This window comes from Chiloscyllium punctatum, chromosome 20 (genome assembly GCF_047496795.1).
Source record: "Chiloscyllium punctatum isolate Juve2018m chromosome 20, sChiPun1.3, whole genome shotgun sequence".
Taxonomy (NCBI): Eukaryota; Metazoa; Chordata; class Chondrichthyes; order Orectolobiformes; family Hemiscylliidae; genus Chiloscyllium; species Chiloscyllium punctatum.
In genome coordinates this window covers 17,956,203-17,974,854 of record NC_092758.1, presented here as the reverse complement: position 1 = coordinate 17,974,854, position 18,652 = coordinate 17,956,203, and the positions used below count along the sequence as shown (strand labels likewise).

Here is an 18,652-nt window from a genome sequence, read left to right as displayed (position 1 = left end):
TCAGCCTGATTCTTGACTGGTCTGCAGGACAGCTCAAATGATTTTTGTACAAGCCCCACATGTTAGCAAGGAGAACTTTGGATTATTGACTGAATAGGTTTGTCTTTGTCATGTACATTGATGTAAGATGAATTGTTCTGTTTTATTCTTGTTTCCTGATGATTTAATTCAGCTGAGACTGAGTGGCTTGCTCAGCCATTTTAAATGGCACTTGAACGTCACAAATAGATCAAAATGCTTCATGATAAAAGACCTGTTTCTCCTCCCAAAGGGCATTAATGAACTAGATAGATTTTTATTAGTAATCTGGTAGTTTAATGATCATCATTAGCTTCTCATCCTAGGTTTACTTAATAAACTACATTTAAATTTCCACTGGTGGGGCTAGAGGACTAATTAGTCCAGTTACATAATCGCTTTTGTGCTCTGCATATTATTGTCAAATGAATATTATGACCTCTAGTGGTGAAGTCCAAGATTTTATGTTTTATTATAATCCTGCCAACACTTTTCTTATGTACCTAGTCAGTTTTAAATTACACACAGATCAAGACCAAGTATTCTTGACCACAGACAAGCAACCCTCTTGCTGATTGCCAACTATCAACCTCCTCCTTCAGGTTGGTCTTGGGTGATTTTGAGATTAAAATTTGAAGGGTTGATTTAATCCATCTTTTGAATTTGTGCATTCTGTTCTTGTTTTATATAAAATGTTGAGTTTATATTATTTGAGATTAAGTAGCAAACCCTGACTTAATTTGGGAAATTGAAGAAAAGTTGATTGGAGATGAGAATTTCTCTGGATTACAGATTGGGGAACTGCGATTATATAGAAAAGTACTGCAGCAACACTGTGGAGCACGGGAAATATGATGACTACAATTGATTATAGTTGTGGAAGTAGAAATGTACAATGGATGAACTTTGAGTTATGTACATGACCACAAGATTTATGTGTATAGAGATTTCTTGATTGTTGCTGAACTTCATGGTTGAATTGATCAAGGCTTGAACTGATTTTGTTTAAAATGTGCTTAAGTAGATCAGTTGAAAAAAAAGTCTTGAGCAGATGGAAACATTATCAGTACAGAATAGAATTTCCCTTAACTTGCCATAACTATTATTGTATTAGGGTATTACAGCACCTGGTTATGTCCACCAGATGTAGCTAACATGTGTTCGATAAAATTGCAAAACGTTACACCTTTGCAATCACTTCTAGTCCTTCCAATGCAGTTATGCTACCATTTTTCATTATTCTGCTTTGCTTTTATCTTGCAACTCAGTGCACTGGCAGGAATTCTGTTGATGAGAAGCCTGATGATGGTCGCAAAACTTCTGCCATTTGTGGGAGCACTGTATGCAATCTTTGGCTGTCTCTCAACTAATTAATTGGTGTCGGGCTTCTTTTCTGTTAATAGACTACCCCATTTTCAAAGAAGTGGTGGGTAATCAGAGTCAGCAGCTTAGTGTCAGTGGAAATAGCGCCCACTCCTGAGACATCCTTTAATAGAGGGTGGCCAAGGGGTGAGGCACCTACCCCAAACTAAGTAATGTGGTTTTGGATGCAAACGTCAGTCAGGCAGGCCCTGCTAAAGCTAGGCTGGGGTACACTGCTTGGTGAGGGCAGGGGAAGAGTTGATCTGGGTTGAGACAGGATCATTGCTGCAGTGTCGGTGTGATTCTTGATTAAGCACCCCTCAGGACATTAGAAACCTGTTAGATCTCATCAGGTGCTCTCAAATCTTGCATGTACATACATGTCTCATAAAGTACATCCATTGTACATTCCTATTTCCACAACTGTAATTAATTAGCAATCAATTTTGTAAACTAAATGATGTGGTGTGCCAACTGGCAATAGCATCAAGAGCCCATTTAGATAGCTGGAGGAAGACCTTTCCTCAACATCTTATGAGTCCATAGGCCTCTCCTGGTAAAACCCAACCCATTTTCTTTCAAGTGCACGTAAGAGTCACAGCAAGGTTGTTTTCAAATTATTACATTGTTTATTTCTAAGGGCATTGCCTCAAAATCTGTAGAATTTAAACTTTTATAAAGTAATGAAATTAAATTTCAACAAAGAATTGTTAACCTGCAACATCATATCATTCTAAGTTGATTCTTGATAGATTATTTATATTTAACGTCATTATGGACGTAGAAATATGTACATAGAGTCATAGAGATGTACAACATGGAAACAGACCCTTCTGTCCGACCCATCCAGGTCGACCAGAATCCATTTGCTTCCTTTTCTTTGACCACAGTTAGCAAATGCAAAAGTACAGTGTGAGGAAAAAATGTTAAGTGAGCCACTTGGGCAGGGCAAACAAGGCAAGGGAATACAATATGAATGGTGAGACTCTGGGAAGTACTAGGCATCACAGGGGTCTTGGTGTGCATGCCCACTGGTCCCCTAAGATAGCGAGAGCGATAGATAAAGTGGTTAAGAAGGCTTTTGGGATTTGTTTTATAATCAGTCAGTTCAGAGATCTTTGTCTACACCGATGGACCCACTTGTCTTTATTAGCTGAGGCATAAAGTTTAAGAGTACTGAGGTTATCTTGGAACTGTATAAAATATTGGTTAGTTTACAGCTGGAGTATAATGTACAGTTCTGGTATCCATATTATCAGAGAGTTATGATTGTACTGGAATGCATGCAGAGTAAATTTACCAGGATATTGTGTGAGCTGGAGAGATTTCTATTATGAAGTAAGATTGGATAGACTGGGGTTGTTTCCCTTAGAGCAGAGAAGATTGAAGGAGGACATGATTTGAGATGTGTGAAATTACAAGGGCTGTAGACAGGAAGAGACTTATCCCTTGCTGGAAGGATCAGTGACAAGGGGTATAAGTTTAGGGTAAGGAACAGGAGGTTTAGAGAAGATGTGAGGAAAAAGAAAACCCCTGAGGGTGGTGGGAATTTAGAATTCATTGCCTGTAGGGGTGGTAGGAGCAGGAACTCTCAGAATATTTAAGAAGTATTTCAGTGTACACTTGTGACGCCAAGGCAAAAAGATAATGGGCCAAGTGTTGGAAATTGGGATTACAATAATTAACTGGCTGTTTTTGACCAATGTAGACTCAGTGGACCAAAGGACCATTCACTATACCATGATATAATGTTCTTTGGTTGTCCTTATAGACAAACTGTTATTGTTAAGGATTTATGTTATTTGTTCTTATTGAAAATAATTTAAAGCTTAACATTTTATGTATGTAATGGGATGTATTCACTGGAATTCTCAAGGCAGGAGCATCAGACCTTGTTAGAAAAATTGTCAGCTCTAGAAAAGAAGGTGATTGTAGGAGGAGTGGATCTTCTGGCCAAAGCTGAAGAACAAGAGAGACTACTAGATGAGTCAAATTGTGAGCTTGAAGCGCGCCGGAACCGAGCAGAGCAGCTTCGGAAAGAGCTGGAGGAAAAAGAGGTAATGTTACTATTTTTAATGCATTTTCTAATTAGCACAAAATTGAAATATTGCTACCCTCAGTTTTGCTATTGTAATTGTTTGCAAGCCTTTAAACCTCCATCTCAGTGTCACTTAAACCCCACTTTTTGATTTTCCTCCCCTCAAACGTGTCAAATTTTGATAATACCCTATTTTTTTAGACTTTGGGTCTTTTATTCAGTTTTCTTAACAAAAAAGACATTATCAGATTGCCAGGCAATAGATTTGATTAGGTTCCCTACAGTATGGGAACAGGCCCATCAGCCCAACAAGTCCACACCGATCCTCCGAAGAGTAACCCACCCAGACCCATTTCCTCTACTACATATGTACCCCTGACTATTGCACCTGACCCCATAGGCAATTTAGCATGGCCAATTCACCTGACCTGCACATCTGGGAGGAAACCGGAGCACCCGGAGAAAACCCACGCAGACATGGGGAGAATGTGCAAACACCACACAAACAGTCACCCGAGGCAGGAATCGAACCCGGGTTCGTGGCGGTGTAAGGCAGCTTGTTGAACCTGCTTGTTTACTTGTCCCTTTTTGCTTTCACATTTTCTGATATTTTTAGTTCTCATCACGTTTAAATTCATAGAGAATCGTGTGTCTTCCTCTTGGTTATGTAGTCTCCTAAAACTCTAGAATTCCTTACAAATTTATGTTTCTCAATGGCCTTTTTTTAGCTTACATCCCTTTAGTGCAGCTTTTTCCATCTAATCCCCTTACTCTTGAATGTCTTCCTTAAGCCACTTCACCTCCCTCACCTGCTTCTCTACCGCTCTATCCTCAAAACTTGCATTTTGCGCCCTCTTTTGGTCACCTCATATATCAGGTAAGACAATTTTGGAGAGGTGTTAACATCACATATATTTGTCTTGGTCACTCTTAAAATTCAGTTGATGCCCATTGTGGTGTTTTTCTTTCATTAAATAGCAAGAACGTTTGGATATTGAGGAGAAATACACCAGTTTGCAGGAGGAGGCTCAGGGCAAAACAAAGAAACTGAAGAAAGTCTGGACAATGCTGATGGCAGCAAAGTCTGAGGTGAGAGGTAGCCATGTTCATGGAGGAGCTACTGTGATTTGTAGACTTTTTATCCTTTTGCATATTCCAGTCAAAGAAAATGATTTGAGCTGTAAATGAGCATATTAAAAAGTCTGAGGGTCTAGATTATAACAATTGGCTAAATAACTATTCATATGGAATCACAACATAGGAAATACGAAAGTTGCAAACTTTGGACCTTCAGTTTATACTCTCAGATAATCAGAAATAATATGCATGAATATATTTTAATGAAGTACCAAAAATATAAATGATCTTTTGAATGGGCATACCATATTGAAAACCACCTGTGGTACTCACGGGTGGAATTGTCCTTGCCCCTGAATAATGTAAAAGTTGGGAAAATTATGTAGGATAAGCAGTGAGAAGTTTCTCAATGTTTTGAGCAAAATATTCCAATATTCCCAGAATGGCAAGACAAGATTCTCATTAGTAATTGGCAAGAGGCCTATTTCCATGCATTAGCATCTCATTATTAGTGAATCCTCCCTCATTAATATGCAGCTTCCCATACTTCCAGTCGCTGCATAGAAACTAGATAACCGACAATTCCCAATATTGAAGTCAGGGTGATTACCTGGCATCTTCATGTCCTCTGGACCTCCATCTTAGATACTAGGCACCAACAATTTAGGGCATGCTCTGTGGGTAGTATTACATACATCCAGGCCTTGGCATCTAACATGTACCAATCTCACCACATCATAATGGCACATCTCCAATCTACTTGTGGTCAGGTTTTGTACTTCAGTTGAATGCTAATGCCAGAACACTTTGCACAGACAGATAAGCAAGAGTATCCTCCAATATTAGTCCAGGGGCTTGGACACAGTCAGGTTGCCACTCGAGAATGTCATAGTCAGGGTGTCCATATGTCTGCAGTTTACGGGGTGGACACCAGTCAGCCCTGTAGGTCCAGTGCAACGGGTCAGGAGTTGTAGGAAGTCAGTCGAGGAGCTGTACAGATATCCATAAGGGATCGGACCCTCATCTTTTGAGGCTGTCTGTCAGTCAAGGGGTTGGGCCACAGTCAGACCTAGGTTCAATTCACTAATATTCAAGGGAAGGATATCACAGGCCAATGCTGGGGGAAGGAAGCTAGGGAACTTGCATGTTGGGATTGGAGGCAGAACGCTAGGTAGCAGTGGGGAATAACAATAGTGAAGAGAGCAGACTCAGTATAAAAAGGTAAAGTTGCCATAGTCGTACTGGGCCATAGGCCTCGTGTCTCATTACAGAAAGATCACTGGTGGTGTTTTAACCTGAGGGTCACCATGCCTCAGGTGAAGAGAGGTTGAGAAGAGGAATCCTTCATGGTAACCTCAGCTGATGAAGGAATTGAACCCACATTAGTGAGTTTTGAGAAGATTTGTTGCTCAGGTTGAGGTCCTGGGTGTAGGTTTGCTCGCTGAGCTGGAAGGTTTGTTTTCAGACGTTTTGTCACCATACTTGGTAACATCTTCACCCGGAGGCTAGCTGAAGATGGTATGTAGTATGGTGACAAAATGTCTGAAAATGAACCTTCCAGCTCAGCAAGCAAACCTACATCCAGAATCCACATTGTTGGTGTATTCTGTGTTGCAAACTAACCTCTCAGCCAACTGGGCTAAGAATTTATATGTGGGGGAAAGACAGGAAAGGAAAAAAGTCTGGAAGGGAATTAGGACTTTGTTTTTTGCCTATGACTATGTTCACTATTCTCTTTACCTGTATTTTTCCTGGAAAGTTCCTGCTTAGTGAGTGGTGTGGCACTTGTGGGCAGCTCACATGAAACAGCAGTCCTCTTTATTTTAAACCCATGAACACTTCTGCATTTTGGGAAAGCAAATCTTAGCAGGACTTATACACTTAATGGTAAGGTCCTAGGGAGTGTTGCTGAACAAAGAAACCTTGGTGTGCAGGTTCATAGCTCCTTGAAAGTGGAGTTGCAGGTAGATAGGATAGTGAAGAAGGCATTTGGTATGCTTTCCTTTATTGGTCAGAGTATTGAGTACAGGAGTTGGGAGGTCATGTTGCGGCTGTACAGGGCATTGGTTAGGCCACTGTTGGAATATTGCTTGCAATTCTGATCTCCGTCCTATCGGAAAGATGTTGTGAAACTTGAAAGGGTTCAGAAAAGATTTACAAGGATGTTGCCAGGGTTGGAGGATTTGAGCTATAGGGAGAGGTTGAACAGGCTGGGGCTGTTTTCCGTGGAGCGTCGGAGGCTGAGGGGTGACCTTGTAGAGGTTTACAAAATGATGAGGGGCATGGATAGGATAAATAGACAAAGTCTTTTCCCTGGGGTCAGGGAATCCCGAACTGGAGGGCCTAGGTTTTGGGTGAGACGGGAAGGATATAAAAGAGACCTAAGGGCATCTTTTTCACGCAGAGGGTGGTATGTGTATGGAATGAGCTGCCAGAGGATGTGGTGGAGGCTGATACAATTGCAACATTTAGGAGGCATTTGGTGGGTATATGAATAGGAAGGATTTTGGAGGGACATGGGGCAAGTGCTGGCAGGTGGGACTGGATTGGGTTGGGATATCTGGTCAGTGTGGACAGATTGGACCAAAGAGTCTGTTTCCATGCTGTACATCTCTATGACTGTATAAATTGAGTGGGGTTGGGGGGTGGTGTGTGGTGTTGTGATGCATATCTTCCTTTTCAAAACCACAGATTACAGACAGTAAAAAGAAGGGATAAGGTTTTTTCTCTCTCATCGCTTCCCTTAACAATTGTATTTAATGGTTGAATGTTACTTCTACTAGGCCTTGCTTGAAAACTCCTGGCAATCCAATCCTTCCATAAGTAACCTCTTTGCCCAGTTTCTTTTTTTTTGCATTACATCTTTCATGTATTGTGTGCTTCATTTCATGTTAACTTATTCAATTCATTTTAATGTTTTTTAATTCAAAGATGGCAGACTTGCAGCAAGAACACCAACGTGAAATTGAAGGACTGCTGGAGAATATAAGACAGCTGAGCCGAGAACTTCGTCTCCAGATGCTCATTATTGAGAATTTTATTCCTCAAGAATACCAGGTTGGACAGGGATTCTTAATTAAATATTTATGTTGGGGTTTTTGATTATGGAAAAATGGCATGTGTAACTCTTGTGCCTAATTGGGTATTTGTTACTTATATAGTACAGCTTTTATGAATAAGCAATATCTTCACTATAAAAGTGTACATCACTGGCCTATATATGAGTCCTTGAACTTTTATTAGAAAATAGTCTAAATTGAAATATAGAACAAGAAGAAAGTGGGAAATTGATAACATTTATACTATAAATACTGATTTTTGGAAATTGATTTTTTTTGTAGTACGCCATGTGATTCTTCAAAACTAATTTAGAAATAATGTTGTTAAAATTTTATATACTGCTAATGTGCTCTTATAGAGTCATAGAGATGTACAGCGTGGAAACAGACCCTTCGGTCCAACCTGTCCATGCCGACCAGATATCCTAACCCAATCTAGTCCCACCTGCCAGCACCCGGCCCATTAGTCTAAAAATATACTTAGGTAGTTCAAAGTTTGTGAGAAGATTTGTAGCTCGGGTGCTCGTTGTTTGCCGAGCTGGGAATTTGTGTTGCAGACGTTTCGTCCCCTGTCTAGGTGACATCCTCAGTGCTTGGGAGCCTCCTGTGAAGCACTTCTGTGATCTTTCCTCCGGCATTTGTAGTGGTTTGAATCTGCTGCTTCCGGTTGTCAGTTCCAGCTGTCAGTTGCAGTGGTCTGTATATTGTGTCCAGGTCAATGTGCTTATTGATTGAATCTGTGGATGAGTGCCATGCCTCTAGGAATTCCCTGGCTGTTCTGTATTTGGCTTGTCCTATAATAGTGTTGTCCCAGTCGAATTCATGTTGCTTGTCATCTGTGTGTGTGGCTACTAAGGATAGCTGGTCGTGTCGTTTCGTGGCTAGTTGGTGTTCATGGATGCGGATTGTTAGCTGTCTTCCTGTTCGTTCTATGTAGTGTTTTGTACAGTGCTTGTATGGGATTTTGTACACTACATTGGGTTTGCTCATGCTGGGTATCGGGTCCTTCGTTCTGGTGAGTTGTTGTCTGAGAGTAGCTGTTGGTTTGTGTGCTGTTATGAGTCCTAGTGGTCGCAGTAGTCTGGCTGTCAGTTCGGAAATGCTCTTAATGTATGGTAGTGTGACACGACCAGTTATCCTTAGTAGCCACACACACAGGTGACAAGCAACATGAATTCGACTGGGACAACACTACTATTCTAGGACAGGTCAAACACAGAACAGTCAGGGAATTCCTAGAGGCATGGCACTCATCCACAGATTCAATCAATAAGCACATCGATCTGGACCCAATATACCGACCACTGCAACTGACAGCTGGAACTGACAACTGGAAGCGGCAGATTCAAACCACTACAAATGCCGGAGGAAAGATCACAGAAGTGCTTCACAGGAGGCTCCCAAGCACTGAGGATGTCACCTAGACAGGGGACGAAACGTCTGCAACACAAATTTAAGTGTAGTTGTTGTTTATTGCATTTAATATTTCTACGGTAGTTAATATTAACGTCAGTTAGAAAGAAATTGATGTTAATCGGTTTATTGAGGAAGCAACGTTTTAAGCAAAACATTTTGCCCTGAAAACTGTCTTGTCCACAATTGGGGGAAAAACGTATTTGCATAGAGGTTCTGTTATACTCCTTTGTACCTATTTGGATACAGAACTGACTCAAAGGTAGAAGACAGAGTGTGGTGGTGGAGGGTTGTTTGTCAGACTGGAGGCTGTGACCAGTGGAGCGCCACAAGGATCAGTGCTGGGCCCTCTACTTTTTGTCATTTACATAAATGATTTGGATGCGAGCATAAGAGGTATAGTTAGTAAATTTGCAGTTGACACCAAAACTGGAGACGTAGTGGACAGTGAAGAGGGTTACCTCAGATTACAACAGGATCTGGACCAGATGGGCCAATGGGCTGAGAAGTGGCAGGTGGAGTTTAATTCAGATAAATGCGAGGTGCTGCATTTTGGGAAAGCAAATTTTAGCAGGACTTATACACTTTATGGTAAGGTCCTAGGGAGTGTTGCTGAACAAAGAGACCTTGGGCCAGGTGCTGGCAGGTGAGACTAGATTGGGTTGGGATATCTGGATGGGTTGGACCAAAGGATCTGTTTCCAATCTGTACATCTCTGTGACTCTAATGACGCTTTCTCAAATATTTACAAAATTAAAACCAGATTAATGAACTGGACTCTTGATTGACTTTGATTTGTTGCATTGATCAAAGAAGGCAGGTTTGCTGAAATGAATGTATATACCTTCTAGGAGATGATTGAGAACTATGTACACTGGAATGAAGACATTGGAGAATGGCAGTTGGTAAGTTTGTAGTAATTCAGGACAACAAATTTTGTACCCAACTGATGCAAGACTAGTTTTGCATGAAATTAGATAGAATATCCATCACAGCATGTGTTGGCCAAATGACCCACGCTCGTCAGTTATATGTCCATTCTGCAGGCTTATACTGTTGGCTCATAATCTGTTGCAGTTGTCTTCAGTAATAACATATTTTTACCACTACCCCCAAAACCTCCCATCAAATTGATGTCTTTCATGAATTTAGGAATTGTGTTTTGTTCCAAACATTTTTGTATTATTCATTCATAGGATGTGGGTGTCACTAGCATTTGTTACCCTTCCCTCATTGTCCAGAGGGCAGTTAAGTGTCAACCATATTGTTGTAGGTCTGGAGTGTAGTGAACCAGATGGGTTTTTCTGACAAATGACAAAAGATGGCAGTGTCATCTTTAGACTCTTAATTCCAGAAATTTATTGAATTCAAACTCCACCGTCTGCATTTTAAATATAGATACTTTGTAGGAAGCAAACTCTTACATTGTTGAAAATCTGTACAAAGGTTTTATCAATGTTTTCTAAGATTAATCCAGCAACTTCTGTTTTGAAGCATTCACATTACTAACTTTCACCAGTTTGATTCCCTATAATCAGCTATACTCTGATTCCAATACTAGTCTGTTGCAAATTGTCTGCAAATCTTTTCACACTTGGTTCTGTTTAAGTGCCTCCTAAAGTACATGTTAAAGAATAATATTAACTTTTAATTTTTAACTTTTTTTTAATTGTAGAAATGTGTGGCGTACACAGGAAACAACATGAGAAAACAGACTCCAGTAGCAGACAAAAAAGAAAAAGATGTAAGTTTTGAATTTTTAGCTTAAAGGAAACATCATCTAAATAGATTCCCTTTTTTCCCTTTTGTTACCTTCACCTCTGCTAGTCCATCTCTGCCCCTCAATATCATTTATCAATTGTAAATAAAAACAAAGTTGAGAAATTCTTAAGTTTACTGAGATTAGCACATTTCTTGACCTCCTGGCGCTGTCTATCATTGAATCCCTGATGGAACCAAGATCGGAACGTGCCAAGGCTCAAGTAGTTATGATAAGTGGATAATTTAAATTGCAGTCAGTGGTAAATATGCCCACTCTGAGCTGACTGGAAGATCTGGGCTAGTGTATTTTAGATTAAAAATGGCACCGATTTAAACTTTTTCAAAAAACTGTTTGCAAAATTTGAGCTTTTTGCTGCCTTACTGAGGTTAGTGAGTCCAGGTGGCACCTGAACTCATTATACAGTATCTTTTGCATTGACGGGTACCGCCCTGAAATCACTTTGTATCAACCTATAAGTGGCAAAGGAACATTTATTCTTAGTCACTTGGAAGAGATTTGTTAAAAATTATTAGTACCGAAAATCGATACAGCATAGTATTGGTACAATGATATAGCAGGTTGGCTTAATGGTAAGATTTCTCATCTGAGTTAGAAGATTGAGGCGCTAGGTGAAAACATGCTGAGAGGTTCTGCCCACTATTTATCCCTTAACCAACAGCACCAAAGCAGATTCACTGCTCATTGTGCTGCTATTTGTGGGATCTTATTACATGTAAATGTACAACATGTTTACTGATTAAACAAATGGCTACAGTTTTGCACTTTGGGATAGACTGAAAAGTGAAAAATGTGTAAGAAGGTAAGCCATCCCTTTCTGGACCTTAGAAGACGAAATAAACCTGGTTTAATTGCAGAAATATAAATGTCGTTCAATTTTCCTACTAGCATTCATCATACTAAACTGTTACAATGTCGTTTACTATACATTTCAGGCTGAGACGGACAGAATGTTGTTGACAGGAAATCAAGGAATGAGTGCAGGTAGAAAGGTGGAGTTGAATCCCGAGTTCAACTATGATAGTAATGAATGGTAGAGCAGTCTCCGCAGGGCTGCATGGCCTTCTCCTTCCTCATGTCATTGTGTGTTATGTCATGCTTTATGATTTCTGCGTTGAATTATAATGCAATCTTACTGAGATGTACAGATGTGTTTTCTAGAAGTCATGTTAAGTCATTCAAACAAGGCCTAATAAAAGTTAAATGAGCAGGCCTTGTCTGAAATGGAGTTCATTTTAAATTATGCCATGAAGTCTAAGTTTAAACGTATAAGGTTCAAGCAATCAGGCTAGTAGTATAAACTACAATTTCAGAAGTTCTGATTACTTCACAGAAACTCTATTACCTACTTGGAATTAATTTTTAATTGCCTTCTTTATTTTCTTAGCCATTTGAAGTGGATTTGTCACATGTTTACTTGGCTTACACTGAAGAAAGTCTGCGACAGTCATTAATGAAGTTGGAGAGGCCAAGAACCTCAAAGGGAGGGAAATCCAGACCCAAGACGGGCAGAAAGTAAGGCAACAATGGGAATATTGAACTGTTATGCATTTTCTTTTGGTTTGATAGTGTCTTCATTTTCTTTTAAGATGACCACAGATAGAGATGTCTCCCCTTTGGCACTTCTCTGTCTTGCTGAAACATATCTATCCTGTGTATTCTGAAGTATCCCTTAACTGCCTGGCTTTGCATCTCTATTAATGTATCCATCAACCAAATTTGCCAATTCATTCTAGCAAGTGTAGCAAGAGTACATTTTCAGGTACAAATAATTGCCTTTATTTATGTTTAAAATTCTTGTTCTGGACCGAATTTTCCTCCTTATAAAATTAAATCCTATATCAATCTCAGTAAGGGTGTCTTCAGTATGAGGTCACTAACTAATCCTACCTTATTGTGTAATATTGAGTCCAGTGTAGCCTGCAATCCGGTCAGCTCCAGAACAAGCTGGAACTCTTCATCTAGGCTAGCTTTCCACATCTGACTTTTCCAGACCATATGCTAAAATCCCCTGTGGTTTTTGCCATATGTTTCTGACAAGCTCCCACAATTTCTTCATTAGTACTGTATGGTTAGATTACACCATTCCCAGTAGTGATCTTGTTTACCATTTTTCATCACTAACAAACTACCTGTGTATCTTAGCTTCCTGAACATTGATCATCCTTCTCCATTGTGTTAATAGCATCATGAATTGAGAGTTACTTACCATCTTTTCCTCACTTCTTTTCCTTCCTAAATATCTTGTATCCTTTAATATGCAGACCACAACATATCATCCTGCAGTCTTGCTTCTGTAATCACTATCAGATTATGCTTCTATTTTTTTCTGAAGTTCTACTGTATGTTGAGCTAAGATTATGTTGAACTAGTTATGTCATCACCTTGCAAGTTTATGACAAGCAGAATGGAAAGAAACAGCCTCCAATTAAGTTGCAGGCTGAATGAGTAATGAGAAAAAGTATTGTGGGCGTCATTTTTGTTAGCATTTTAGTGTTCATTTTGGAAAGGATTAAACTGAATAATTCATCAAAAGGCCATTATGATCTATTTCCTTTTTCCATAATTAGGAAACGATCTACAAAATCTGAAGCTGGAATTGAAACCCTTCTTCAGTGATTAATGGATGAGACTGGCTAGGTGCATGGACCAGATTTTAGATGGATAAGGTTTCCAGGATGATGAAAATTGATAGACGTGACAAGAACAGCAAGTTGTCGCTTTTTTGAACCATACACATTGACCTGTAAGAAGAATGGAATTTAATGCTAATATCTAAATGAAATGCCAGTGAGTTTGTAACTTTTATTAGGCAATGTTCGAGTTGCTGTCAGAATGCTGGTCATGAATGTTTACAACTAAATGCTTGGGACCCCAGTATTTAGTTGTTGTTTTATTCTTCTTGATGTTGGTCTTGGCTTATATTTTGGTTGGTTTTGGTGGTGGGTAGAGAATATACTACTAGCAGCTAAGCTATTAGTAGGAATTTGCTGTCTGTGAAAGAAATACAAACCCTAATTTAACATTTTCAAATATTGCTTCAAGCTCAAAGAATGTTTTTTTTTAAATAAGAGCTTCAAACTTCTGGTCCATAAATTATTTTACTGAACTGAAAATATTCCCTCTGTCTTACCTTCATTCTGCTTTAAAAGTACAAAGTTGACTTCTTCACTAGTTCTTTGTTTACCTTGACTTCTGTTAACCAGAGGTTTATGTGCACTTTGTATAACTGTGATGGCAAGGGATTGCAGTACTCAAAATGCATTCCATGACTGCTATAAAGTTAGATAATTTTGAGTCTTACTGTTAGATAAGGTTTCTTTGATTAGGATGATATGTTGCAGCTGTCATTTCAGAGTACGTTATTTAACCATAGGGCACATTAATCATTGAGTTATACAGCATGGAAACTGACACTTCTGTCCAACTAGTCCAAACTGACCATGTTCCCAAACTAAACTAGTCCCACCTGCCTGTGTTTGGCCCGTATCCCTCCATACCTTTACTATTCATGTACTTATCCAAATGTCTTTTAAATGTTATAACTGTATCTGTATCCTCCACTTCTGGCAGTTCATTCCACACACTAATCATTCTCTGTGTTTAAAAAAAAGTTGTTCCCATGTCCGTTTTAAATCTTTCTCCACTCATCTTAAAAATAGTTTTGAACTTATGGAAAAAACCTTTGTTATTCACCTTATCTGTGCCCCTCATGATTTTATAAACCTCTCTAAGGTCACCTTCAACCTTTTATACACCAGTGAAAAAGGTCCCAGTGTATTCAACCTATTTCTAAAACTAAAACCCTCCATTCTCAACAACATACTGGTAGGAGAAAGGGCAGAACTGCAAAACTAGGAGACCATCCCTGTTACGGAGCTGGCATAGACATAATGGACTGAGTGGCCTATTTGCATAAATGTAGTTAATTGAAAGTTGGAGCCATTTGCCGTATGTGTAAAGAAGTGTTGAGAAGCAGCCTTTGTACTGGTAATTGATTCCCTAAAAGTCAGTAACACAAATTATCAAAACGGTAAGCAGACACTTTGCAGCAAGGAGCCTGACATACACACATGTAGATAGACCTATAGTTCTCCAATCCATGCTAACATTAGAAACACAGGATTGCAGAATTTGCTGTCATTAGCCTTAATAAAGCTTGCAACTTTTATAACAGGAAGAGTTGATCAGATATTTCATTTATGCATTTCTTGGTTGGACTTGTTAAAAGGAAAGCAATTTTTGCTTAGAACCGTGACAGATTCTGGTTGGAACTTCTATTCCTTCCATATTGCTGCAGAATAAAAGATAACCATGAAAAAATAGTAAACTGTACCAACAAAAAAATGTTTGATAAGTAATCCAAGACTTGTGCTTCTGTTACTACTGACACTATACTGTATTCTTAACTGTTATTTGGGTGCCCTGCTTTTTAAATAGTAACAAACAGACAAACTTTAGCGTAGTGTTCATCACCCACTCTGAGAACTCAGGTGGTACTTGCTGCTATAAATGTGATAAACAAAAAGTCGTATATGCACACAACAGCTGATCTATGTTTCTTCGTTCCATTTTTTGACATAAATCTATGAACCATTGTTGGTTCTTTTACACACATTGACCTCAGAAGTAAATTTGATCATATTATCTCTGACTCAATTGGAAAGTTAAGGGTTATGGAATCACAGATTTCATAATACTGGGAGAGCACTGGTTTCAAGGTCAAAATTGCAATGCGTTTAGTTTTCAGTGAATATTACTTTACAAATGCATTGTGAAAATCTATTTATGTATTGTAGGAACAGTAACCATGAGAGCTGCTAACTTTAATCCATTGATATCATAATGTACTATTGATGGTTTAAGCTGTTTTATGATGAGCATTTTAATGGACTGCTTTTAATTCCTTGCAACTAAAACATTAAGTTGACCATATTTTCAATTGATCGATTTCTGCATGATTTGTAACCATGCCAGATTGCTCTTATTTCTCTTTCCTACATATTAAGTAGCATAGGGACCATGTAGCTCACAGTGTTTGTTGTAAAAAGCTGATGGAACAACCCAGCATTCAGAAAAAATAGCCAATAACTTAGCTACTTCCTTTGTAATATGAATTTAAGATCTATATTGCCAAACCCAGGGAAACTGTAAATGACTGGTAGGTAATGGCAGCAAGAATCTGCTTACTAGTAAAGGAACTATGTCCACATTATTCTTTTCATTTGTAACTATCAAATACTGTGGTTAAACTGTTAGTACAAATATTTTGTTACAAAAAGCCTTTTTGCAAGTTCCAATAGAGAATGCATTATAGTTTGTGAAATTCAGACCTCAGTTGTGAGTACTGCTAATTTGATGGATTGTAGAAATGTGAAATAAAGAGGTATAGCTATGTCAAGCAGTTGTTTTGAGATTGTCATGCAATGTCAGACTGACAAATTTGACTATCCAGTATTTCCTCTGATTCGTTTATGAATGTCTGTATTGTGTTCTTTATTACGAGCTTTAATAGAGACATGTAGTATTGTATTTTCTCAACATTGATTCAGGGAAAATTATATGCTGCAAATGGAAGCTACTTAAACATGTGAAAATAATCTTTTCTTGCATCTGCAAAATGTGTCAATTTTTTTTTGTATCTACCTGATTAAACAACTGACCCTGGACTACTAATAAGAACACTTACATACCCTCTCCATTTTTGAATTTAATAGAGAATCTTGAATGCAATGATATTACACATCAAGTGCACAAATCAAGAATTTTATTATTGTGTTTTAATGTTGTAAGCATCCTATGTCTTTCTGTTGTAAAGTTTATTGTAAAATGTTTAAAATAACTACTAGAAAGCTGCACATGTTCTGAAATCCTATTTTAATGCTGGGTTGTATAGTGTGATTAATAAGAGTCCCAAATTGTTAGTTTTATTTCACTTGACCTGAACTTACTTTCTATATACTATGTTCAGAGCAGTTGAAATAAACACTTTACAAATGTCTTTTTTATTTGATTATTCTTTGTAATCTATTATGTATAAATTAATCATTGAGATGTACATATGAGACCATGAATATGTATATATGCAGCATGTTAATGTTCATAAATAAAGAAATATCTATACAATTGTATGCTTGATCATGGGTAACCTCAGCAATCTAAATTACTGCTTTGCTATTTGAATTGAAAGTCGTATGATTGGTGATAGCATTATATAAAGTTCGAGTCAATTAGTTGTCAAAACAGACTTGCATTTGTGTGGCACCTTAATTGGGCCCTCAGAACATCACTTGGCCTATTATGTCCTTTTAAAGTGTGGTCACTTTTGGATTGTAGGAAACTCTCCTCAAACAGCAAAATATGTTTTAAGATTGACCAGGATTATGGTAATATCTCCCTTTTTCTTTAAAATAGTGCTTTTGACCTCCTCTTGTCTACCTATGTTGTCTCATCTGAAAGACAGACTTTCTGATAGTTTAGCACTCCCTTGGTCAGTGTACTGTTGTGTTTTCAGTTTCTTGAGTTGAGTTGGCATTCACAATGTTCTGCCTCAAAATTCAATGGTCTTGACTCTATGTTCTGTAGGAGAGAGTTCCAAAGACAATCCTTTGAGAGGAACATTTCTCCATGATCATCAATACATTTTGGAGGGAAAATTCTAGATCTGCACAATTCTTAGTATTAATTGATGAAGAGGTGAAATGACTAAATAAACATGGCACGGAAAGTCTGTTTCAATATATCATGTGGCTGGGTGATTAGTCCATTGTACAGCACTGTCCAGACTCTTGTAGCCACCTTAGGTTGAATATCCTCAGGAATGCAGTTAATCCCATTATGTCTGCATATGTAAATCAGCATTTTTTTATGTGACATGTGGCTATACTTTTTTCATACAAACTACAGCTATGTATTGTTATATCATTCACTGTGTTACTATAGGCAGCTGTTTCTACAATAATTGCCCCAACAGTGATACATTCTGACTATCCTAAATGACCCAATTGTGATTTTAATGTTCGGTCTCTTTCTTTGGTTTTTCCTGCTCAAGAGAATTGCTTCTCTCCACCCCATCCAGTCATTTAATTCATCACTTTTAGATCACATCTCAATCTATATTTCAGAGAATACAGGCCTGGTCTTGTGACTTAACCTTTTTAACCTGCATAGTCATTGTGATAAAACTGCTCTCACCCCCTCAGAGCTAGTCTTTTTATTTTAGGATGTAAGTTTGCTCACTGAGCTGGAAAGTTTGTTTTCAGACGTTTTGTCACAATGCTAGGTAACGTCATCAATGAGCCTCATGTGAAGTGCTGGTGAGTGATCCGCTTTCTATTTATTGAAACCTTCCAGCTCAGTGAGCAAACCTACATCCAGAACCTCAACCTGAGCTACAAATCTTCTCAAAACTCGCTAATAGTTATTTTAATCAACTTGTTTAACATGTTATGATATACCTCCAGGGCAGGTGGAACTTGAACTTGGACCCCCTTGTCTGGAAATAGGAACACCATATCATTGCTACGTTACTATGCCCATTATTGAACACAATACTCCAGATTGAATTTAACTTTTTGTCCTGCTGTTATGTAACTTCTATCCATTTGTATTTCAGCTTTTGAGATCTAAAGACAAGACACAAGAATTAGGAACAGAAGTAGGCAATTTAGCTTCTGAAACCCCCTGCACCGTTTAGTAAAATCATGTCTGATTCGATTTGCCTGAATGCTATTTCCAGCCTACCCCTGAAATCTTTCAACTGCCTTTCAAGAATCTGGTGAATACAAGAATTAGAAGAAAGATCATCAGTTATTCTGTTTCAACTTAAAGATTACTTTGTTATCTGTCCATTGGTTTTCTGATTCTGTACACAGGCTTCAAATATCTTTGTTCATCGACAGTTTT

General features: G+C 38.4%; 1 protein-coding gene across 1 annotated transcript in view; it reads left to right on the top strand.

Annotated features, from left to right (window-relative positions):
• The window catches only part of kif3a (kinesin family member 3A), a 63,240-nt gene extending 46,397 nt beyond the window's left edge, over positions 1–16,843 (top strand). Inside the window, exons 11-17 of the mRNA XM_072590432.1 lie at positions 3,257–3,437; positions 4,397–4,507; positions 7,427–7,552; positions 9,819–9,872; positions 10,643–10,711; positions 12,135–12,262; positions 13,318–16,843. Coding sequence (XP_072446533.1) covers positions 3,257–3,437; positions 4,397–4,507; positions 7,427–7,552; positions 9,819–9,872; positions 10,643–10,711; positions 12,135–12,262; positions 13,318–13,366 — 718 coding nt within the window. The 3' untranslated portion in view covers positions 13,367–16,843. The remainder of the gene's footprint in view (positions 1–3,256; positions 3,438–4,396; positions 4,508–7,426; positions 7,553–9,818; positions 9,873–10,642; positions 10,712–12,134; positions 12,263–13,317) is intronic.
• The last annotated feature ends 1,809 nt before the right edge of the window (positions 16,844–18,652 follow it).